This window comes from Canis aureus, chromosome 3 (assembly GCF_053574225.1).
Source record: "Canis aureus isolate CA01 chromosome 3, VMU_Caureus_v.1.0, whole genome shotgun sequence".
NCBI lineage: Eukaryota > Metazoa > Chordata > Mammalia > Carnivora > Canidae > Canis > Canis aureus.
The window spans coordinates 76,287,765-76,313,403 of NC_135613.1; the positions used below are offsets into that span (position 1 = coordinate 76,287,765).

At 47.3% G+C, this 25,639-nt stretch overlaps 1 protein-coding gene across 1 annotated transcript in view; it reads left to right on the top strand.

The window, feature by feature from the left end:
* Positions 1-506: 506 nt before the first annotated feature.
* The window catches only part of TECTA (tectorin alpha), a 66,142-nt gene continuing 41,009 nt past the window's right edge, over positions 507-25,639 (top strand). The window contains exons 1-8 of the mRNA XM_077893897.1: positions 507-635; positions 3,337-3,624; positions 7,223-7,360; positions 7,710-7,875; positions 11,727-12,139; positions 18,239-18,809; positions 20,813-21,405; positions 23,183-23,756. Of these exons, the coding sequence (XP_077750023.1) occupies positions 519-635; positions 3,337-3,624; positions 7,223-7,360; positions 7,710-7,875; positions 11,727-12,139; positions 18,239-18,809; positions 20,813-21,405; positions 23,183-23,756 (2,860 nt within the window). The 5' untranslated portion in view covers positions 507-518. The remainder of the gene's footprint in view (positions 636-3,336; positions 3,625-7,222; positions 7,361-7,709; positions 7,876-11,726; positions 12,140-18,238; positions 18,810-20,812; positions 21,406-23,182; positions 23,757-25,639) is intronic.

The window sequence follows — 25,639 nt, forward strand, 5'->3', positions numbered from 1 at the left end:
TCTTCTCCTACTGGGCAGCAGGAGGGAGGGGACTCCTTTCAGGAAAAGACTTGATAGTAGAATTTTCGAGCCAGAAGGGAGGGTCATAGCCACAGGCCACCTTCTCTCGACTTGCCTGGTGATCAAGGATGAAGCTGTCCTCCACTATGCCAGACCCAGAGGCCCCCTGCTCAGTGCTCTGAGAGCTCCAGGCAGGGGTGATTTCACAACCTTCCAGCCAGTTTTAACCATTGCTTTCTCCAGAATGTATGGAAGCGTAGTAATGAAGCGTGAAGCGATTTCTCCTAAGGAGAAATGGCATCGCTCCCATTCTCCCCTTTCCAGAGGCAGAAGATAATGCATTGTGTATGGCTTAGGTTTAGGATAAATGAAAAGGCAGTCTGACTTGCATTTAGTTTGTAAGACTTACTGAAAGAAGCTGGCTTTAGTGGGTGGGAGGGAAGTAACTTGCCAAGTGGAAGCCGGCTCTGCCATCTATCTAACCACCGTCTCTCTCGACAGCTCAGCCCAGGGAGCTCATGTATCCATTCTGGCAGAATGACACCAAAACCCCTAAAGTAGATGATGGAAGCTCATCTGAGATTAAGTTGGCCACTCCCATCTTCTTCTTTGGCGTTCCCTACCGCACGGTCTATGTAAGTGGAAGAGCAGCCCAGCTGTTGCTCTGTGGCTCTCCCCTTTGTTTGTCATTAAGGAAAACATTTTAAATACCTTCATCCAGGGCTCCGGGAATGGAAGATTTATTGGCAGCCAGAACGACAAGTTCTGAGATTTCATGAGCTGATAGGTTTTATGATTAAGAAAGTCAAAGGTATATTTAATGGCTAATGTTCATAGTAGAGGAGTATACAGGGCAATAAATTGCTTTTGTGGGTGATTAAACACAGAAGTGAAGCAGAGGCCCCAATGCCATGAACATTATTTCTGCTACTCGACAAGATAAAAAGATACAATGAACCACAATAGGAGCAATATCATTTTTCTTTCCCTTCTGGGGGTGTGAAAAGTTGAGGCATCTGCTGTTCTTAGGCTTCCTATCAATTTGGAACAGAGCCAGAGCATAGTAGAGGGGTAATCAAGTATTATATATAAGTTGTTTGCAGAGTTGGCTGTCCTTGTTGGGTCTGAGATATGCCATGGGGTCCCATTGTCAGACCTGCATGAAGAAATGGTACCATTTGCTATCAGAGCCCTCCTGGGCACCTGTGTTCTCAGGGCTTTTTGGGTTTTTTGTTTTGTTTTGTTTTGTTTGGATCTTTGATTTTGTTGCTAGTGAGACTGTTGCACGTTGAAAACATTCAGAGCAACTGAGCCTGTTTTTATCTTTGGCCTTAAAGCATGCGGTGAGGCCTATGTCAATTCTATCACATCCTATCCTATTCTGTGTCTTGCCTTGGAGAAAGAGCCGGAAGTCCCACACCTCTGTCTCTGGCCATGTCTATATCTGGGTTCTCTATATTCCTCAAACTTTGATTTATAGCGCAGGACTGACTCCTATAAAGAAATAATTCCCTCTTCCATTACCTAACCAGTGGTCCCTGAACCACATCGCCTTGGTGCTTGTTAGAAATGCTGCTTCTCAGGGCCTACCTGCCACCTGCTGAATCAGAAACTGGGAAAGGAGCCCAGTAATCTGGGTTTTAATGAGCCCTCCAGGTGATTCTGATGACCACAAAAGTTTAAGAACCCCTCATCTTAACTACAGAGGATAATCAAAATATATCTGAGTCAATACCGTCTCCCTCTGCTAGTCTGTGTGTTTTAACGACAGCTGTTACTCCCTAGCAAACACATTGCTGTGGCATCCTGAAATGCCTTTTGGTTTCCACTTACAGCAGAGCCTCCTTAATCTAGCATAGTGGATTCTACGTTTCAGAATCTGTTGAGTTGATTTTGGAGATGGGGGAGGTGTACAGGACCTCCATTCTGGAAGGAAGCCTTAGTCTCCCAGACCTCTAGAAGAAGATATGTATTTCCTTGAGCTCCTTTTTCTCTCTGTTGTACCATGGAGTCTGAACAATTCCTGCCCTTGCAAAAGGAGGGTCCTTAATTCGGGACAGACTTATTTGGGGCAAATTTTCCCCTGGGTTTCCAGTACTTTGAGTAGTGTAATCTTTTTCAAGCCCCTGAGTTGTTCGGTATCTCTAGCAGACAATAGATTCTTCACGTCCTTATAGCTGGGTCTCTGGCTTCCTTTCCAAACTCCACACTCTTGCTTCCAAAACAGGTTGATGTACCTTTGGCCCAGGTGCTGATCACTTCGCTCTGGGATCTGGGTCACCGTTAGTGTGTGTTATATTACTGATTAATAGGAACATAACAAACAATTAAAATGTATAGGAAAGTGAACTCCAGGTTTTCTGTGTCCAGGAATTGCAAGTATTCCCATCCCAGACATTTCTGCTGTTGAAGCCATACAAACCACAGGCTTAAATCAATCTCATGATGCTGCAGACACAGGCAGAGGCTGAATTGTGTACAGGTCCTGCGTCAATGGAGTGTACGTATTGACTGTGATTTGCAATAGGTTTAGTAATTTAATAAGCTTACTAAGCCTTTTGTAAATCATGAAGAAATCATGATAGAATAGTCATTTATATATACAATGTAAAGATTTCATGTCTCCACTTTCATGCAGAGGTTATACAAAGAAGCCATCAGACTAAAAGAGGTTTCATGGAATTGGGCATCTGTAGGTTGTAACCTCGTCCTTGTTCTGGGTACAGGGTGGTTGTGAAGTCAATCAAATCAATAGAAGTCCTTTAAAAGCCTCATCCAGAGCAGGATATGGTTGATCTTGAGATCTGAGTTTGATAATGGAGTAATTGATTTATCTTTTACTGACACTCTTGTCATATACTAGGGATCAAGGTCTAATATACAGCTCAACAGTTTTTTGATTTAGCTTTTTGCTTCCATGGTTTTTGTTTGTTTGTTTGTTCTGTTTTTCTATCTATTTTGCATCTGTGATGCTGGATCTTTTTTTATGGTCCCTGCCTGGCCCAACACACATGGGTGCACGCACACACGCATGCGCACACACGCACATGTACATTTGGTAAATGTAAATATAGGATAAAGAATGTGAAAAGGAGACTGATTATTAATAAGAAATGAAGCCAACCACAAATTGAAAGTGAAAGAAAACCAATAAGTTTGTCTGGAAGTAAACGAACCTCCTAGCTGAGCAATGGAAGCTGGTGTTTGGGGGTTTCTAATTCAATAGTTTAAACGTTGTTTTCATTCATATGATTAGGCAAACGTCTGTCTTGGTTTGTGACTCTGAGGGGGGTCACATTTTAGATGCACTGTGCCAACCCTGTCTTCTTTTCACAGGTTAATAACAACGGAGTAGTTTCCTTCAATGTGCTAGTAAGTCAGTTCACACCGGAGTCCTTTCCCCTGACGGATGGGAGGGCCTTCATTGCTCCCTTTTGGGCAGATGTTCACAATGGAATTCGAGGCGAGATCTACTACAGAGAGACCATGGACCCTGTCATCTTGAAAAGAGCCACCAAGGACATCAGGAAGTACTTCAAAGACATGGCAACCTTCTCTGCCACTTGGGTTTTCATCGTGACATGGGAGGAAGTCACATTTTATGGAGGGAGCAGCACCACACCTGTAATAATTCACATATTCTGTTTTCCACTTCATATCCTGACATCTCATTCTTGTCCATCTTTACTACTGTGACAGAGTCTAATTGTTAGAGCTGAGGAATGTCAGTTTCTTGAGTTAAACTAATGAGTCTTGCCACCCATTTTCCAAGAAACAGAAGGAGATATCATACCTAACCAGGCCAGTCAGCAGTGATATCTCAGACATGTCATCCCTATCACTAATCATTACGAATGTCTACAAAGAGCCTCTGCACAATTTTCCTGCAGTAGGTAGCATTTCTATTTTGTAGGAGAGTGACTAGGCCCTGTGACCTCATCTAGGTCACATGACCGGGGACCCATCAGGAACCCAAAGATCCTTTCTTCTTGCCAAAGGCACAAATGTTTCTCTCCATCAGCTAATTTCTTTCCCCCTCTCCCTTCCCTGCCTTTTTTTTTTTTTTTTCTTTTTTCACAAAGCCTGATAGGAAGAGGAAAGTAGGGGGCTGGATTTGGGTACAAATGACCTGGCTCATTTTATTATGTTATGACCTTTTTTTTTTTTTTTTAACTGTGACCAGGTCTGGAATTATTCATATTTGATGCTAATTGAAGTGGGCAGTTAAAACGTTTCATGAATAAAGTTTCAACATCTGCTCTGAAATCCCAAATGAGCAGTCAAATAAAAGTCAAATAAGAAAGATTATCACTGGCATTATCGTAGAGATAATCAACTTTCCACATAAAGGGACAGAACACAGTTTTCACGAAAGCCTGCGGCTCGTTTGGGTGACTTTGGCAGTGGAGATTTTTGAAGTAGCAGACGCATCTCCAACTGTATAATTTCCAGTAAGCAAAGACACTAAAAAATCTGCCCTCTGCTTTCTTAGCATTATTTCCAATTCCATCTGTTTCCCAATTTCCTTGATAATGAGTCAGTTGTTTAGGGATGGAACAGAAACTACTGAGTTAGATGCAAAGGTGGACAAAAGCCGGACTAGCCATCCACAGCTGCCCCGTGCTGAGCGCATCGTGTGTCAGCTCCTTCTGACCAGAGTATGAAGGTGCACTTCATTGCTAAGAGGTTCTGGAGAATAGAAAGACACAGGTTTAAATGGTGGATGCATTGGCTAGAAATAACCTCTCAAGAAGCATACATTTCCCTCTGTCATGTTATGGATTGCTAACAACTCCTCGGGTGATGTTTTATGTCCTTTAAACCTCATACCTTACAGCGTTAAAATGCAGGATGCCAGAGATCGATAAATTTTAGTGTCAGTGGGGGAAAAAAAGGGAAGAAATGCCCATCAAATGCTGACCACCATTTTTTCAGAAAAACTTCCTTTGGCCATAAAAATGGCAAGATAATTTAGATACTTTCTGCTTTGTACTTTGGAGTAAATTTCTGGGCTAGGTAAGATCTCTTTCAATGAGGATGAATGAGGTAGCATCTAAGTGCTTTGGGCTCCTTGGAGAAAAGATGGTACGTGCCCATCCATCCCTATCTTTGAAATTGAGTCCTCTCCCATGACCCCAGGTCTTCCTCTGTAGGAACACACGTCATCAGGCTGAGTACTTGGCGTGAGAAATCTCCTAGATGTGGAAGGTGCCATGGAAGCCCAATAGCAAGGGAGAGGGAAGGGGACATGCTTATTTTAAGGAAGGAAAACTAATATTTATTGAGGGCTTTTGGGAGACTATTTATGGGTACCAATTAGCGCCCACAAGGATGTTGTGTAATAAACAGAACTTTCTCCACCTGAAAGGTGAGGGAAGAGGCCCAAGAAGTTAAGTGACTTGCCCAGGTGGCAAGCAAAGAGATTTGAACCTCACAGGAGGCCAAGCAAGGTTCAAACTAACTCCAATTCCTGAAGTGGCTCCTCCAGGCATCACCAAAAGTCCTCTCAAGTAGAAAGAGGCTTTTCAAGAATTGAAGACACAATTTCATAAGCCCAGATCTGGAGAGTCTCAGAACAAGTGTTGAGGAGATAGTATGTGTAGGGTTTGTGAGAGCAAGCCAGGCCGTGTGTGAGGGCGAGGCACCCTTGCCGTATTGTTAGGATAGTCGGTTGGTTTTGAGGTGACTTCTGGGCTGTTCTCAAGACCCTCTTGGACCAAAGATATTTCCAACTTTATTTTAGGTGAAGGGATTTACTTCCTGAAGGAGAATCCTGGTCCGGAGGAGGGTTGCACTTTAGACCTTGTGTGACCTTGACTTCATGCCTGATTCTAGAACCTGACCCTGCAGTGATCTTATAGCAATCCTGAGCTGACTGCTCACGCATCTCTCTGCCCCACTTAACTCTTTTGTTGAGCTGGGCCAAAGAATGGAGGCATATACCTGCAGGACTCTATCATAAACGCCATCGGCCGCGGCCAGCGCAGAGCTTGGGGAAAGAGTTCTCGTTTATAAAAAGGGCTTTTCTTTCCTTGCACCTTGTCTCCATCCCCGGGACTGTCTAGGAGATCTGGGGCTTCCAAGATCCTTTACCCCAGTCTGATTACACAGGATAAGGATTTGGGTCTTCCTCTGTGTCTGACGGAATGTTAACCAGGATGGTATCAGGCAGCTAGGAAAAGTGCAAGGCTTGAATGTAAAAGGTCAAAGCAGCCTCTCCTTTAACTCTGCTTTTATTTACATTTCCTGAAAACCTGTGTCAACGGGTAGGGATTGACAAAGGGAAATAGTAAAGGACAGAGTTTGCTACAGCTTGTTTCTGGAAACTGTTGGTGAGGCTTGTTTGAATTTGTGTAACATCTCTAAGCCTAAGAAGGTTAAAATTAAGACAGCACACAATGAGCGCACATGAAGAGATGGACTGGGAGCTCCAGCTCAAATCCCGTTTTCTGTGGCCGAGTCCTTGAGAAATTGCCAGCAATTCATTTCCCTTAGCCCTCAGTTTTTAAGCTACCAGATAGGAAAGGGCCACACAATTGCCCACCTTAGCATTGGTCGGAGGTACAGATGGGTGTTGAGAATCTCGCAGATATGAGATGATGCCTAAATGCTCAATTAGAAGAAAAATTTCTCCCCACAAAGTGCTTTTTAAGAAATCGTTTCCCAGCTTCCATTTTAAAAAATTCCATTCCTCACCGGAATTACTGGTGTCTTCTAGAAAGCAAGAGAACACAGTGCAGACCTTGGCCTTAATCACACGGACAGGCATTTGGTGGCTCCTCCACTGCCCCCCCCACACACACACACACACTCCCCACACCACCCCCAGCCCCTGGGAACAGGTGCTTGCGCAGCTCTTCCCTGCCTGGACCACTTCCTATAGTTTATTCTCATGCTGCCATCTATAGGTGCTCACGCATTATCACAAGCTGAGCCAGGCCTCTGACTTCCCTGTCTGGTTCAAATCAGAGCTGTAAAAGGGGCGCTGAGTCAGCCTCTCGGTTCTTCTCAGGCAATCTCTTTTTCAGGTGCATGCTCCCACATATCTTGCTTTTCCCAGCGGGGGCGAGAACAACTTCAGAGGGGAGGCAGAGCCTGAGAGTTGGCTTTGGAGCTGCTCTGAGCTGCTTGGGGGTGGGGAGCGTGCAGGGGAGAGGGGGCTGGGGAGAGGAGCTTCTAGGGAGGGAAGTCATGAGACCGTCCATTCCCATCCATCCCGTAGGTGAACACCTTCCAGGCTGTTCTGGTGTCCGACGGATCCTACACGTTTACGCTCTTCAATTATTATGAGATCAACTGGACCACTGGGACGGCGAGCGGCGGTGACCCCCTGACCGGCCTTGGCGGAGTGATGGCACAGGTAGGTGGCTCTCCATTTCATCTCCATCATGTTTCTGAAGCATGGCTCTCTGTTGATGCTGCTCGGCGTCCTGGAGGGAATCCTGCCAAGCTCCTCTAGCTTTTACCTGAGAAGTGTGTCTGATTGGGCAGGTGGACTAATGAGGCTAATGTTGCCCATCTTTGATATCTTCATCTGGATGTGGCATGACCTGGTGAGCCTTTCTCACCTGGAATGGTGGCCCTGGGGGACACCAGGAAAAGGGGTCTCCTGATTTCTGTGTGCTGGGTTCTGCAAATAATGTGCTGGGGTCGGTTAACCCACAAGGGTGGTGTTTGTGTTCAAGTCTCATCTTCCTTTTGTGCTCTAGGCAGGATTTAATGGTGGAAACCTCACCAATTTCTTCAGCCTCCCGGGGTCAAGAACCCCTGATATTGTGAATATCCAAGAGACCACGAACGTCAATGTTCCAGGCCGTTGGGCATTTAAAGTTGACGGGAAGGAAATTGACCCAGCCAATGGCTGCACCTCCAGAGGTAAAGGCTTTTCCTCTTCTCCATGGCAAAGTGGGCTTTGCTTAGTGTAGATTGACAGGCAGGCTTTTAAGCCACGGGGGCGGGCTTGTTCCTGATGCCTTCCTCTTTTGACATGTCTCAGCTGGGTAATGGAGATCAAGGTAATTTTAGCATGCACATTCATCACACCAGGAGCTGGAACCCTGCATTTGCTCCACAGCAGTTTCCGTAGTCCTTGTCTCGGGTACGAACACGGCTGCCACTTCGAAATGACTCCAAAGTGGACATGGCTCTGGAGCGATCGCTCAGCCAGAGGGACAGAAGGGAGCCCTCCCGTTTAACGTTATTTTTGTCGTTATTGTTGTTGTTGCCATTCCCTGCCTTTCCATTTTTCTTCTCCTCTTTACTCCTGCTCTGCCATCTGCACTTTGTCGATCCACAGGAGTGGGCGAGCTCGGAGCGTTGCCAAGTCTCCACGAGAGTAAACCAGCGCTTCCCAGGATGATTAGAAAGAAAGGGGAGAGAGCGTCATCATCGTCTTTAGGGTGGCTTCTCCTAAACTCCTCGCTGCAGCAGCAAAACACACAGGAATTCTTTTTTGGGGGGGGTGTCAAAGCTGGTTTTAGGTCTGTGTGAACAAGTGGTAGTAGAGCCTCTCCGAATTTTCTTTACATTGACATCCAAAGTTTGGGGCCTTCTCTGAACCACCAAAACCTCTTTGAATGTGCAAAACAGCTCAGGACTCGCCCAAGAACATCCTGGATTGTAGATTCCTGCTTCTCACATGCCTAAAAATATTCAGAAAACCGTATTTCTGTTAGTATTTCTGCTTCTGGAGTGGAGGTTAGAGCAACTAGAAGTAGGAAATCATCCATTCAGCTGTCTGTTCACCCAACCGTCTACTCATCCATCCACTTAGCCCACCAGCCATTGCTCCTTTCCAAAGAACATTTCAAAGCCCCAGCCAGGTACTGGCGTCTCCAGTAGGTGTTGAAGATGAAGGAGCTCTGGTTCCCATGATGCTGCTGTGGAAAGAAAGATAGCCACCGGAACAATGATGACACAATATAGGACATACTGTGATGGACAAGAGGGTAGGCGGCTGTGGAAGCACAGAGGAAGACCCTGGGGAAAGTGTTTGTAGATGTTTAAGAAAAGTTTTGGGTTAGGATGCAGATTTCAGGAGGTCTCTTGCCCCCTTGGATAGAAAGCATGGTCTGGGGACCTGCATGTCTCAGCAGCTCGGATTTCTCTTTTGACTCAGCTTCAGCTTATGTAATATGCAGAAAAACCTAGTTCACCTGGCCTGAAAGGGCCACGCTCTCTGCCCCATTCCCTGCACTGTGGTCAGGCTTGATCAAACCTCCTGACTTTGCTCTAACGGAAAAGTCATCTGTACAGATGGCCTGCCTGGGCATCCTTGTCTCTGTGGACTCTGTAAAGTCCTCCATGTTCCAAATAGTAAATCAATGTTTTTGGAGCTGAGCCGGTATGAAACTAGATGGCAAAGAACCTAGCTATAAAGCTCCCCTGTCTTTCAGAGATGGTGCCCTCCTCCCTTACAGAGTGTAAAGACAGCTTCACTTAAGGTCTGTGAGAGATACCAAGCCAATACCACCTTATCTCTCTCCTCTTTATGGCCTGGACTAGGGACCCACCCAATGCCTCGGCCCCTGTGGCTGTGCAACCTAAGTGCCCAGGGACAGCCTCTCGCCTGAGTCCTGGGAATGAAATGCTGTGATAATGGAAAACATTGGCTTGCAGACCCATAGAGCTGGTCAGATGCCAGCCGTGTACAAAGTCTCCACTTTGACTTCATTCTTCTCGCCCTGAGTTATGGGTTTGGGTTTTACATTCAGGACAAATCCAATATCCTTCTACAGACTGCCGTGCATTTTGATGTGCCACTGGACATATATCAATCTAATGAGAATTGGGTTTGCCCTGGGTGATAGCAGGGGAAAATTTGCATAGAGCTGGTTTATTATATCATCATTTTGCAAACAAAATTATCTCCAAGAGTCTACCTTTTGGTCCAAACCTCCTCTATTCAAAGGCATTTTCCTCTCATTTATTGGAAGCCTGAAAAAGCAGAGACTGGAAATCATACTTAGTGGAGGCTGTTAAAATGTATGCAGCCTGGGCCGGTGCCAAAGAGCATTGAGGTTCAGGCCCTGTCTTCAGGACTGATGCATATGACCTGCTGGGAATGTGAATAAATCCATTATCCCATATTTGGGCTCTGTTCTCAACAGGTACGAAACGTAATTGCCTTGGGAGACATCATTGTTCCTGTTGCACAGATACAGAGAGGACTGGTCCTGAGGCACCCATGCCTTCTGTTTGGGTCAATCTTGCAGCCTATGCTCTTCACTAAGTATTCAGTGTTACAAAAAAAACCCTGAGCAATCTTTCCAAACTACAGTTTCAAGCTATGGTGAACTCCTGGTGTATGACATTATTTACTTTGCTTCTTTTTTTGTAATCTTTTCTTTCACTTTTTTTTTTAAGATTTTATTTATTTATTTGAGAGAGAGAGAGAGATAGGGACAGAGAGCACAGGCGGGGAAGGGAGGGAGAAGCAGGCTCCCCACTGAGCAGGGAGCCCGATGAGGGCTCCATCCCAGGTTCCTGGAATCATGACCTGAGCCAAAGGCAGACGCTTAACCAACTGAACCACCCAAGTGCCCCCATTATTTACATTTCTTAATGTTGTATCTTTGATGCTTTCCTTTTCAGACATTCTCAATTTACAAATGCCTCCACCTCTATCAATATGTACCGACTTGTTAGAGTCTCATTATTCCCCTTGGGATGAGGCAATAACACTGCCCACATTTTACAGGTCAGAAGCCTGAGGCAGAGGGAAGTAAGCCAGTAGTCTTGGAAGCTGATGGCAGAGCTGTGACCACTTTCCAGGTCTCTTGGCTCTGACACCCAACTGAGGAAGGACAAGATCACAGGCCCCTACCCAAGATGCTTCTATTTTAATTGAGGGTTGATATTAACAGCTGGCAAAGTTGGAAGGTTTGGTGGCTGGCGGGGTGGGGGAGAGATCATGTATTTGGGCAAATGGTTTTAAGGACTGATTGTCTACCAAATAGTAGTAAATACTTTTTAAATTAGCACACACACACACACACACACACACACTCGCTTCTCCTCCTGACCTGGATTCTGTTGAGAAGTTCTGCTCCGTGGATAAAGATGAGATTTGGGCAGGGCCTTGGGTGGAGAGAAGACAACTTGTATAATGCAGGTTCTGCGTAAGCAGTGTCTGCAGGATTTGTGAGCCCTTGAAGTCAGAGTTCAGCCCTTCCAGAATCCTCCCAGGGAGTTTGGGGTTTAAACTTGTGTGTCTGACTCCTGAGTCATGCTTATTGATCTCTTCTGGCACCTACAGGGCCCCCAACAAATGTTTGCTGAATGAATGAGTGAGTGAACGAGTCAACAAATTAGCATGTGAAGCAACTGTATTGCTTAGTTACCAGGATAAACTGGACCTGTTTCCAGAACACCCTTCCTCTTATTCCTGATGGGAAAGATATGATTCCTGTGGGTCATAGCCTTTGCTGTGGATTAAGACGATATGTCCTCCCTTGAATGAGAGTGTGCTTCTCAGGTGTGGAGACAATGATGCCAAGAGGTAGCCTGGGACACCCACAGCCTGGGCCTGGAACCTGGCCTTACCCCTGAGTGGCTGAGTGCTCCGAAGCCTCAGTTTCCTCTTCTGTCAAGTGAGGTGGATAACACCTGCCAAGTAGGGTTCTTGTGTGGATTACAGGGTATAATGCAGGGAGCACATCAGCCCCCTGACTGGCACAGAGGGTAAGTGCTCAATAAATGTTGGCTCTCGTGTCATTCTTCCGCAGGACAGTTCCTTCGGCGAGGGGAAGTGTTTTGGGATGACCTGAACTGTACCATCAAGTGTCGCTGCCTGGACTTCAACAACGAGATCTACTGCCAGGACGCCTCCTGCAGCCCCTATGAAGTGTGTGAACCCAAAGGCAAATTCTACTACTGCAGCCCCGTGGAGACCAGCACGTGCGTGGTGTTCGGGGAGCCACACTACCACACTTTTGATGGCTTCCTCTTCCACTTCCAAGGCTCCTGTGCCTACCTGTTGGCCCGACAGTGTTTGCAGACTTCCAGCCTCCCCTTCTTCAGCGTGGAGGCCAAGAACGAACACCGTGGGGGCTCTGCTGTCTCCTGGGTGAAGGAGCTCTCTGTGGAGTTGAATGGCTACAAGATTCTCATCCCCAAGGGAAGCTACGGAAAAGTCAAGGTGAGACCCCCTCCATCCCTCCTGGGAAGATAGAGAAGCTGGAGGTTCTTCAGCCCGGGGAAGACTTTCTCAGAGCTGCCAGTTCTGCTGTGTGATGTCCGTACCAAAGTGATGCGTGGCTCTTCTTGCAAATATCTTGTAAAAAATTTTTACGACGCTAAATCTTATTTGTACAAGAGCCCACCCCAGCTCTCTCCTTGATATGCCTGTCTGCTATAGGACTTAAAGTACATTTACATTCCTAGTAACCTCATAAACACGGATACACACAGACACACAGGCTCTCACACACACAGACACACATATGTGCACACATGTCCAAGCTACTTCTGAAGTTACTGGAAGAGAGGTAAGCCCAATTTCTCACGGACCTGGCTTGCAACAGTGGTAGCCACATGGTCATGTCCTGGAGATGGTGCAAACGCAGGGTACACACTCATGACTCAGTACAGCCTGTCATTAACCGTTCTCACCCATCCACCATCCTGTTTGCCTACGAGCTACTGCTTCATTGTTAGAGAAAGCTCCAAACTGTTCAGTGTTTCCAGAGGCACTACTTGTGTGGACACCTGGACTAGGCTTGGTGAGCTCTTGGGGGGTGAGGGGTGGGGCAGGGGGCAGGTTCTGTGAAAGCTTTGTCCAAACACCCTTTAATAGGATCCCTACTCCTGCCTGGAATGAGAGAGAGGAAGGCGGGCCTCTGCTGGTCTGTTTAGCATATGCAAATGATTCCTGTCACCGTCCACCTGGATTTCAAGCCGGGGCATCCATAAAGGCGGGAGAGCAAAAAGCCACTAGCAATTACTCAATTTGTGGAGGCCCTAATTTTCACATGTTAATGCCAACCTTGTTGCAACCACGTATTTATTCAAGCAATAACAGCCGAGACCACAAGGGGTTGATTGCTGTCACCCTGCGCAATCCTTAATCCCCATGCTTGGAGGTCATTACAGAGATTACAAACCAGAACGGATGCCAATGAGGGGATTTCTTTCCTTCTTCTTCTTCTTCCTTTTTTTTTTTTTTTTTAAATATGTGTTGTAGTTTTAATTGACACAGCATGTCCAACAAAAGGCAGGGCCGAGGAACTAATTTCACTTTCTCTAGCTCTGCGTGTCCTAGGTCTGTACAGCTTATCACGGTCATAATTAGGAAAGTGAGTTTTTACTGTGGCTGAAATGCCAATTTGCTTATTATTTGGTTAGTCTCTCTAGGGACAGCTCTGCATATCGCATCAAGGTAAGAGTTCAGGTACAGAAGTTCAGAGGTTTTCCCTTTTAAATTTCTATCGTGCTGTTGAGCACGATACTTCTCCTTGTAAATGTGAATGTGAAGCATTGTAGATAGATGCTACTATTGCAAGCTAGAAAAACGTTCGCCAGCATTCCCCTGCTCGCCTGTATTCTGGGGATGATATGTATGATATCTGTAGGTGAGGAAGAAAGCATTAAGCTTTATTTCTATTTTCCATTTTGATTAAAATTCTTTTTCACTCACAGTCAGAATTTTTGTCAGAAGGAAAGGGGCACTGTCATTTCTTTCAGGCCCAGCGGCTCTGCTAATTTTGTATGGGTCTTTTCCATCGTCCAAGCGTAGGGCATGGATTCCTCAATTTTCTGTAGCGACAGGGAGTTGTGGATATGAATGTAAATGTTTCAGAAAGAAAAGGTTATGCGACTCCAACTGTCAGCTAACAATGGCTTCCTTTTCCTTTTGCCAAATGGGTTCCAAGTGTCTCTGGATACACCTGCTCTGCTGGGAGGGTGGCTCCTTGGCCGGCGGAGCCCCCACCCAGGGTGAAGTGGGGACAATCAGGGAGAGGGATGGGAAGCACGAAGGAAATGTCTGGGGGGCAGCTGACTTCTCCAGACACACTCGGCCTGGCCGGGAATGGCCAGTAAGATCTGTTCTTGCAAGGTACAGATCACCTTTCTCTGTATGCTGGGGACTGGTTGGTTTCTTTCTTTCTTTCTTTCTTTCTTTCTTTCTTTCTTTCTTTCTTTCTTTCTAAAATACTTTATCTATTTATTCATGAGAGACACAGAGAGAGAGGCAGAGACACAGGCAGAGGGAGAAGTAGGCTCCATGCAGGAGCCCGGAATGGGACTCGATCCCTGGACCAGGGCTCATGCCCTGAGCCTAAGGCAGATGCTCAACCACTTAGCTTATTTCCCAAGCCTATGCACCACTGAGCCACCCAGGCGTCCCTGGGGACTGGTTTCTATATATTAATTTCCCCCCTTTGGATTGTCCTCAAATAACAGAACAAGCCATTTAGGATTGTATATGCTAATGGTGACAGGGCTCTAGAGCTGTATTTGGACTTAGCTACCCCTGCTCAGCACTGGGACAGAGGTAGCAGAGAGCAGTGGCTTTGGAGCCCAGCCCTATCACCTACCAGTCATGCAAGCCCTGAACCTCAATTTCCTCATCAGCAAAAGGAGATGATAAGGTCCTTATATGTTTGTCATGAGGATGAAATAGAACAGCCACATGAGCAATATCTAGTATAAAGCTTGACACCCAGTAAGCACCTTATACGTGGCAGTTCCCACATTGCCATTGCCACTGAAATCTCTTTTCATTCTAAGACCTATGCTTCTACAATTCTACTTCTCTCTCCTAACCTCCCCTGTACCCACATCCTGTCAAAGAGAGAAATTATTAGAATATAGAGAGAAGGGAAGGGAAGAGGTGAGGTTCATCTCCTGCTGGCTAGTTGAGAATTGAGGCCTGGGACTGGAGGAAGGAAATAAGAAATCACCCAGGAGCTCCTCCTCGGAGCGCTGTGGGAGACAAACACAGTGACTCTCTAATTTGTGGTTTAAACAGAGACACGTTTCATGTGGGAGTGAACGGGAGTGCAGTGAACACTTACATCAGGAAGGAAGGTATAAACCAGGCCAGTGTGGTGCCTGTGGTCAGCCCAGGACTTAAGTCAGTCTAAGTGTGACAAGATCCAGTGCAGAGAAATGATTGTCGGGGAGAGGGGCGGGAACTGTTGCAATATTCAGAGATGGCCCACCCCATGGCTCCTGCTTCGAGACCCAGAAGACTGCCCTTTGTTAGCAGGAGTTTGAGTGAGAGTGGAGGAGGGTGCCCAGCAACTGGCATGTTCGGCACTTAAAATTATACCAACCTTGGGGAAGGTTTCGTATCTATCTCAGCATGGACAGCACATAAAAGTCATCCGGTGCCCTTTCTAGCTGACCTTCCTTATAGCATGGCTTTTCTCACCCTTATTGGCTAACCTGCTACCTAGGAGATAAGGATGGATCAATCAATTCCTAGGTTTTTCTTTCTACTTGTAGCTCTCTGTGGGATGGCTTATTTCCCAAGCCTATTTTTTTTGTCCCCTCCCCCATTTAGTCCTACTAATCTCTAGAGACAGGCAATTGCACATGGCATTTACCTTGGTAAATCTTCGAGTGATGCTGGGACAAGCTACTACCTCACATCCTAGAAAACTCAGGAAGTAGCAACAATGGTGGCCATGAAGACCCTTGTCTTCCCTGCATACCTGAAATTGGTATGGGTCCAGTGCCTTGACTATGCACTTACAGGCTGTCCCACCTAGGACTGAGCTAGGCTAACCGTCCCATCCCAGACCACAAACATGATGTCTACAGGTGCTAGGCATGTTAAGCCTAAAAAAAAGAAGAAAGTGAACTCTCTCTGTTGGAGGCTTCTCAAGCCACCTACTTACATGAGTCAGACACTTGGGACTCACTCTTGACTGTTCCCCCACTTCTCACTCCCCACTGCAAAAAAAAACATGAGGCCTGAGTGGACTCCATGAGCTCATCCCACCCTCGCGTGTCTTATGTAGTTTGGGCCTTGATGCCCCATTCCCCTGGACTTGTACATCAGTTCCCTGTCTGGCTTCTCTGCTTCTAATCTTGACATGCTGGCCAGAGTGGGCTTTCTGAAATGCAAATCTAACTAGGTCAATCCCTTACTTAAAACCTTCTGGGGCCTTCACTGCAGAATAGAAATCCAAGTTGTCTTATTTGCTTTTGTTTTTGTGGAGTTTGTTTTGTTTTGACACATGGCTTAAAGTGCCCTCCAAGGTCTATTCCCACTAGGGAGGCCAGAGAAATTATCTTAAAACGGAAGTCAGATCGTGTCAATCTTTTGCTCTGGACACCCTCTTGGCTCTCCATCTTGCTCAGAGTCAAGGCCAAAGTCTTTACAATGGCCGACAAAGGTCTACCTGTTCTGACTGCTTTTATCTCTCTGGCATCATCTACCACTGCCCTCTCCCTACTGTCCCTGCTCCAGCCACGCCAGCCCCTTGAGGTCCCGGGAGCATCCAGGCACACTCTACCTTAGGGCCTGGCTGTCACCTCTGTGTGATCCACTCTCACCCCAGATAACAGCATGGCTTGCCTCCTCATCTCAAATGTCCCCTTCCCTGACCATCCTATTTCAAGTTAAGAACCCTCTTCCCTAGCACTTTGATCCACATTTCCTTGCTCTGTTCTTCTGCATAACACTTATCAGGCATACCAGGCATATATTTTATTTATTTATTTTGTTTGTTGTTGGTCTCCTCAACTAAAATATAAGTTCCATGGGGCAGAGATGTGTGTCCTGTTTCACTCATTGCTAATCCCCAACTCTTAGGAGAGTGCTTGACACACAGAAAGGCCTAAATCACCATCTGTTGAGTGTGAATGGACCATGGACCTTGCCCATGTCTCCAGCCTTCCGTCCAGCCACCCCTTCCCCTCTGCAGTCCAGTAACACCGGATGAATGTCCCCACACTCACGCAGCTGTTTCTAACCATGCTGCCTTTATTCTCTTGTCCTGCAATTCCCTGCCCCCACTCTTTCTTTGGCCACTTCTGTTCATCCTTAAAGACCCCGGGCAGACTTAACTGCCTCCAAAAAGTCTTGTCTGACTCCCCCAGGCTGGATATAGTGTTCACTTACTGTTCTCTCATTGCATGATCCATTAATGCAGATTTAAAACAGATAAATCAGTAGACTGAGACCTCCGTGAGGGGCAGGGGCAAGTATTTGCTTTAAAAATTTTTTGAATTTAAATTTAATTAATTAACATGTAATGCATTATTGGTTTCAGAAGTAGAGTTCAGGGATTCAAAAGCCTTATACAACACCCAGTGCTCATTCCATCATGTGTCCTCCTTATGCCCATCACCCAGTTACCCCATTCCCCCACCTGCCTCCCCCTCCAGTGACCCTCAGTGTGTTTCCCATGATTAAGAGTCTCGTATATTTTGTCTCCCTCTCAGATTTCATTTTGTTTTATTTTTTCCTCTCTTGCCCTATGATCCTGTTTTGTTTCTTAAATTCCACATATGAGTGAGATCATAAGATAATTGTCTTTCTCTGATTGACTTATTTCACTTAGCATAATATCCTCTAGTTCCATCCACGTCGTTGCAAATGGCAAGAGTTCATTTTTTTGATGGCTGAATAATAGTTATTTTCTTTGTTCTTTATTTCTCAGCACCTAACATAGTGCTTGGTACCCAGTAAGCATTTAAATTTGTTGGCTGTTGCTGAATGATTACACGATACAGTCCTGTAACAGAGGTAACAGAGTGAAACACTCAGAGAATAATACCAGGGCAGCGTCAAAGCTAAATTGTGGGGACCAGCTTATGGTACACATTTCAGCTGGGAGGAGGGGTCAGGGACTGCTATAGGCCCTAGTGACGAGATCAGGCAAAATATATGACTCCAGCTGAGACTTAAAGGAATGAATTTGGAAGAGTAAAAAAGGAAAGGCACGGTGACCTGTCTTTACCGAAAAGATCTGAAGCTAGCCATAGAGCCAGCCAGGAAGGATTGACAGCCACCTGGTCCCCAGAGAAGTCTAGAATGACGGTGGCAACGCACATCTGTCATGGCTCAAATGCACACAGTGCTCGGCTGACCCACGCCACCCTGCTTTTGTGGGTTGCCCCAGGCCTCTGCCTTGATGGAAGGCAAGCTTCCTGGAGCCCTGGTTTTGGGGGGTGGGCATTCTCTCTGGAGCACTGAGTCGCTTTGCCTCCCTTTCCCGACCTCAGCCGGACCCGCTGCCCTGGCACCTGCTCACCTGCCTTTTACCATTACTGTTGTTGGCAGGTTAATGACCTAGTGACTTCCTTGCCGGTCACGTTAGACTTGGGGGCGGTGAAAATCTACCAGAGTGGCATGTCTACGGCCGTGGAAACGGATTTTGGGCTCTTAGTGACGTTTGACGGCCAGCACTACGCCTCCATTTCCATCCCAGGCTCCTATATAAACTCCACGTGCGGGCTCTGTGGGAACTACAATAAAAACCCGCTGGACGACTTCCTGCGCCCCGACGGCAGGCCGGCCACGTCCGTGCTGGACCTCGGGGAGAGCTGGCGGGTGTACCACGCCGACTGGAAGTGCGACTCGGGCTGCGTGGACAACTGCACCGTGTGTGACGCGGCCACCGAAGCGCTCTTCTTCGGGCCCGACTACTGTGGCTTCCTCAACAAGACGGACGGGCCCCTGTGGGAGTGCGGCACCGCCGTGGACCCCACGGCCTTCGTGCACAGCTGCGTGTACGACCTGTGCAGCGTGAGGGACAACGGGACGCTCCTCTGTCAAGCCATCCAGGCCTACGCGCTCGTGTGCCAAGGCCTCGGCATCCCCATCGGAGACTGGCGGGTCCAGACCGGGTGCGGTAAGCTGGCATCCTGTCCCCACGCAAGGCCGTGCCTGTGCAGGGGGCTGGGGAGAGGCTGTCCGGGCTCCACCAGAAATCTCCTTGTTGAGTCAAATCCCCAAGAGTGAGAGTGACGTTAAAATAGCCATATATCGTGAAGAATGAAGGGTCAAAGATCTCTACTCCCCCCCTTCCCCCCCCCCACCCAACAGCATAGCCAGAAAACAAGAAACTGCCGATGGGCATAAATGGTCCAGGGACGAGGAATGCGTGGCAGGAAATGATTGGCTGGAGGAAGGGACGGCTCTCCCAGAGCTCAGCCAGGCGGTGGGGTTTTCAGAGGTGGAAGCATTTACCTTTGTGGCCACTGGGTAAACACAGACGCTGGTCTGAGTAATCCCCACCAGCTTTGGGGGAAACCATTCACCTCCCAAATGGAACCAACAGCATTTGTTCTGTGGCTCTTTCTTCTCCACCTTCCATTCCTCTAGCTTCTGTGTCTCTGGCTCTGCAGCTTTCCTCTGACCCACTGGTGTCGGTGGGAAAAGGGCTGCAGCCAGGGAGCATAGAATATCGGGAAAGGAAACCCTTTTTCGGAAACGCTAAGCAGTTAGGGAAAGCCCCAACAGTGTGGGAAAGTTGAGTTTCTTTCGACCTACCTTTTCCATTAAGTGTTTTGTACCATTTAGTCGTCTTGTTCTCCCCTTCTGTCCCAAGTAAACCTCTCTTTTCCTGGTTATGTAAATTCTTAACATAAGCCAACAAAAGAACAGCTTCTCAGAATTCTGTTCTTTTCCTGGCCTTTGGTTTTCTCCACGTGAGCACACAGAACATTATATCCATGCATTTTAGATTCCCATGCAGATGAGAAGGTTTCAAAGTTTCATTCAGTTCCAAGGCTGAAGGGAGGTTTTGTTTTGTTTTGTTTTGTTTTCCTATCACTGTCTATTGGAGTCACAAAATCATCATGTATCAGCTTCAATTCTTAGAGAATTGATCAAAACTCTAAGAGACAGTGTTTTCTTGTTGCTTCGTTGTGTGATTGACTAACCTCTATGATGCCTGGAGCATCCAAATCCTGACTCAACTTGAGATTGTGGCTTTTTTTTTTTTTTGGTATAATCTAAGACCCTTGTATAATCTAAGAGCATCCACAATGCCTAACTAAGTTGCCCATAATGGCTATTTTTCCCCCTAGTGGTACTACTTTCCTACCTTCCACATTCCCCCCACCTCTCTCATGTTAGTGGGATGAATTCTAGTTGATCCAGACAGCTAGTTTACCAGTCCCTTGAGCCCCTGCCTCTTGCAGTCAACCCGACTCAAATATTTATGTAGACTCAGATGGACTTAAAATAAGAACCGACATTTCTGAGGCAAGAAGGGCCTTGAGAAGGCATCTATTTCCAACCTAGTCTGGAGGAGCAGGTGTGCACATAATCTTCAGATAACCAAGGTTCTTTCTTATTTTTAAGACCGCAGAGTATTCATTTTCACAGCCTTCTCTGCCCAACGAGGTATTTTCGAGTGTCCTCCCTGTTAGAAATTTCATGTTTTCAAGAGGCTGCTCCCACAGTTACATTTTTCATTTGTCCTGCAAGTTGGACCTGTTTTTTCTCCTAAGAATGGGCCGGGCTGTTTAAGATCAGATCAACCTCTAGGTCCATCAGTCGAAGATCTTAAGGCATCCTGATGGTTGTAGGTCATCCATTCATTAATCAGTGTTGACCAATCAGTCTAGTCAGGTCAGCAACCTGGTTTAATTCAGTCAAGATGATCCAATGAGAGTCAAGTTCACAGTTCAATCACGTTTCCCAGTGGTGATCACAAAGCATTGGAGCTTGTTTCTACAGACACCACCTCAAGTCTCTTCCCTGATGAGTGGCCACTGGGCCCTCATTCTAGGAGCTAAATGGTCCAGAAGGAGCGCCCTTCCTGCAGCCCCTGTGCGTGCTGGATCCCCGTGGTTGGCACCTGGGGCATTCACCTGCTGTCACGTTCTCTCCTCTCCCCCACGTCAGTGTCCACGCTGCAGTGCCCGAGCTTCAGCCACTACTCCGTGTGCACCAGCAGCTGCCCCGACACCTGCTCCGACCTGACGGCCTCCCAGAACTGCGCCACGCCGTGCACGGAGGGCTGCGAGTGTAACGAAGGCTTTGTGCTCAGCACCAGCCAGTGTGTCCCGCTGCACAAGTGTGGCTGTGACTTCGACGGCCACTACTACACCATGGGGGAGTTCTTCTGGGCCACGGCCAACTGCACGGTGCAGTGCCTGTGCGAGGAGGGCGGCGACGTCTACTGCTTCAACAAGACCTGCCGCAGCGGGGAGGTGTGCGCCGTGGAGGACGGCTACCAGGGCTGCTTCCCCAAGCGCGAGACCGTGTGTCTGCTCAGCCAGCACCAGGTGCTGCACACCTTCGACGGCGCCGCCTACGCCTTCCCCGCCGAGTTCTCCTACACCCTCCTCAAGACCTGCCCTGAGCGGCCCGAGTACGTAGAAATCGACATTAACAAGAAGAAGCCCGATGTGGGGCCTGCTTGGCTGCGAGGTGTCCGCATCCTGGTGGCCGACCAGGAGGTCAAGATAGGAGGCGTCGGCGCTTCGGAAGTCAAGGTAAGACTCTTGATGCCCTGGAGGCTCTTCTGAGGAGTCTGGCCAAGTGAAGGAGCTGTGTTCTGCAGGCGTGCCTCTCTGCCTCCGACCACGAGTGGATTCCAGGAAGGCAATGGCTCCGAAGGGGTCTAAAATATTCATCATTAGGCATCCAGATCATTTGTTCTAGAAGGATCATTAGGGGTCCCCTAGTGCCACTATTTGTTTGCATATGAAGATCCCAAAGGGCTAAGTGAGGGACAGGGACCATACAGCTAAGTGGTGGTGGAGCTGGCATGATGGCAAGTGGATCTCTCTGTTCCCAGGCCAGCATGGATTTTGCAAAATCACATTTTCTAACATTCAGCACCAAATCAGTTTCTCGGGCCGGGGTGGGGGGTAGTGAGGGGGGATGTGAAACAAAGTGAGGCTGGAATCTCTCAAATTAGACATAGCTACAGCAGGACTAGCTCTGCATAACAGCCGATGCTTATCAGACGCTTACTATGTGCCAAGCACTATTCTAAGCAGTATCACACCTAATCCCATGAGGGATATGTTTTCATCCTCATTGACATTTTACCTGTGAGAAGAGTGAGGCACAGAGAGGTCGAGTAACTTCCTCGGGGGCACACAGCCATCAAGTGGCATTTGAGCCCCGGCGGGCTGGTTTCAAAGTCTGTACTCTTGACTCTGTACTATACTGACTCTCCTACCTGTAGATGGGAACCCATGCGGGGTAATGTAGACGGCTCCCGCAGGAGCACCTCCTGTCCCTCTGACCTGGTCTAAAATATTCATCATTAGGCATCCAGATCATTTGTTCTAGAAGGATCATTAGGGGTCACCTAGTGCCACTATTTGTTTGCATATGAAGGTCCCAAAGGGCTAAGTGAGGGACAAGGTCCTCACAGCTAATTGGGGGTGGAGCTGGTATGATGGTAGGTGGATCTCCCTGCTCCCAGGTCAGCATGGATTTTGTAAAATCACAGAATTTATTTATTTATTTATTTATTTATTTATTTATTTATTTATTTTAAAGATTTTATTTATCTGTTCGTGAGAGATATAAAGAGAGAGGTAGGCAGAGGGAGAAGCAGGCTCCCTGCGGGGAGCCCGATGCGGGACTCGATCCCAGGACCCCGGGATCACGCCCTGAGCCAAAGCCAGATGCTCAACCACTGAGCCACCCAGGTGCCCAGGAGATCTAATTTAGAAAACAGATGTCCACGCAGTCCTGTGCCAGGAGATTGGAAAGCACACATCCACAAACCGAAGAGGCTGCTTTCATTCCCACGACACACTGTCTGAGATCAATTTATTAAAAGAATAGTAAACAGTGGAAGCTAGATAGATGAGTGGACGCTAGATAATTAGATATAAATGTCCCCAAGGGGCTGGGACACAGGAACAGTCAAACTGGAAGGAAAGGAAGGGGCCAGAAAGATGGGGAAGGAAGGGTACCCTCCGTGGAGCTGTCAGGCAGATGGAAGGAGCCACATATATGTCAAGACAATGTTTGCTCACATTTCACTTTTGTTTTGGGCTTGCTTAGGGTCTTACGCATATGCAAATAGTATGCAAATATGTTGAATCCGAGGAGTCGAGAAAGAAAGAAATGGAGATGGCCACGAAGAAGCAGTCTGTGTATGTCAGTGTGGTTTCCATAGCCCGCCAGCTTCGTGACATTTCTCAAAGGGCGAGTCCCCGGGCAGAACCACGTCTTCATTTCATAGCCTAGGAAATTGTGGGTACCCTGTGCGCATCTGGAATTGATGACAGTGATTTGATTTTTCAGCTGAACGGGCAGGAAGTGGAATTACCTTTTTTCCATCCTTCGGGGAAGCTGGAAATCTATCGAAACAAAAACAGCACGACAGTAGAGTCCCGGGGCGTGGTGACCGTCCAGTACTCGGACATCGGCCTGCTGTACATCCGGCTCTCCACCACTTACTTCAACTGCACCGGCGGGTTGTGTGGCTTCTTTAATGCCAACGCCAGCGATGAGTTTTGCCTCCCCAACGGCAAGTGCACGGACAACCTGGCGGTGTTCCTGGAAAGCTGGACGACCTTCGAGGAGATCTGCAACGGGGAGTGCGGGGATCTGCTGAAGGCCTGCAACAACGACTCGGAGCTGCTCAAATTCTACCGGAGCCGCTCCAGGTGTGGCATCATCAACGACCCCTCCAACAGCTCCTTCCTCGAGTGCCACGGGGTGGTCAACGTCACGGCCTACTACCGCACCTGCCTCTTCCGCCTCTGCCAGAGCGGAGGCAACGAGTCGGAGCTCTGTGACTCGGTGGCCCGGTATGCAAGCGCTTGCAAGAATGCCGATGTGGAGGTGGGCCCCTGGCGGACCTATGACTTCTGCCGTAAGTTCGGGGCTCCGGGATGCGGGAGGACACCTGGGAGGGGGCGGAATTGAACTCAAGGGCAGTCTGATTCTTGTGGGTACCTTCCTAGTCGCCTGGGTCCTTTGGGTGGCCCCTCACCCCAAACCAGAACTGTTTCTCACCTTCATTTCTGTTTCTCATAAGACGGTGTCTCTTCATTGTGGAAGGATTAGCCATCCTATTGACTCTTGGTTTTAGCTCCTGGAGGATCCATGTCATATCAAAGACTGGAAGCCTTTGTGATGGCTCCATTGGTGCCTCCTCTCTTGGCAAAGAACGGCTTCCTTCTTTCAACAGAAGGCGATCCATCAGAGTGCCTTTCACCGAGTAGAGATTAGCACTGCTCCCTGGGGGCAAGTCCCACGTTGCTGTTTTTTCATTTTGTCCCCGGGGGATCTGACCCCTCTCAGCAGGGCGGTGGCAGGGCTAGTAGTAATTAGAATAATTGCTGAGAAGGCCCGACATACAACACCCTTTGGTGATGGGGGAGACCAGGAGGAGGCAGGAAGAGTGGTGGAGAGGGCAGGACCCATGCCTGGAGCAAGAACTGCCGCATCCCATCCCTTTCTCACCAAAAAGATCAGCCCCAAACCAAAACCAAAACCAATGGCACCGTTAGGACTCCATCATCTACATCTGTTCATCTCTCTTCCACAATATCTCCTTTTATTATCTAAGTCGGTTTATTTCTCAGAACTTTTTATTTTGAAATAACTGCAAAGTTATGGAAATGTTGCAAGGCTATCTGCATACCCATTACCCAGATTAACCCACAGTTAATATTTTGCCCCATTTGCTTTATTATTCTCTCTTGAGCTCTCTCTCTGCATTTGAAAGTAAATTGGGTACTTCATACCCCCTTTGCCCCTAAATACTTCAGTGTGTATTTCCTTTGGATAATGACACTCATTTACAGAACCACAGTATAGTTACTGACCTTAGGAAATTTAACACTGATACCATCATTTAATATCCATATTTCAATTTTGTCAATTGACTCATAAAATCCTTTATGCCCCCCCCCACCTCTCAATACAGATCTAGTCCAGGACCACATGTTGTGTTTACAGCTGTCACATCTCTGTAGTCTTCTTTAATCTAGAAAAATCCCTTAGCTTTCTTTCTCTTTTCTCTTTTATTGTAATTTTTAAAGAATACAGCTTTCTACCTTTTAAAATAGAATGGCCCTCCATTTAGGTTTGGTGTTTCCTCATGATTAGGTTCTGCTGTGCATGCCCTCTCAGACTCCTGCATAGGTGATGTGTGTTTTCTCGTGGTATCCCATCACATGTAGTGCATGCTCTGTCCAACCTCTCAGTGGTGATGGGCATGCTGGTCCCCTGCTCAGATGTTGTCAAATGTCTCCACTCTGTGGGAGATACTTGAAGAACATGCAAGTATCTTGCAGAGACTGTGAGAGAGGATGGTAAAGCAAGTGGGGCAAAATGCTAGCTATAGGCTGATATTGAAATCCCCCACCTCAATTTAGTGTCCATTGATGATCTTTGCTTGTATTGCTCTTTAGCATGATCATTACAAGCTGATGGTTTCCAGCTCCAGCACTCTGTCCACTTTTAGCAAACCATAGATATCATTCTGCTATAAGCAAGAGACGTCCCTTCTCTTCTGTGTGTCTGCCTGTTTATCCATCTATTATCCATCCATCCATCCATCCAGTCATCCATCCATCCATCTGTCCATCTTATCTCAATCATCTTTTTATCAAAGTATGATTAACACACCTTGTTATATGAGTTTCAGCTATATAATATGATTCAACAATTCCATATATTTCTCAGTGCTCATCACTATAATAAGTATACTTCTAACCCCCTTTATGTATTTCACCACTCCTCCCGTCC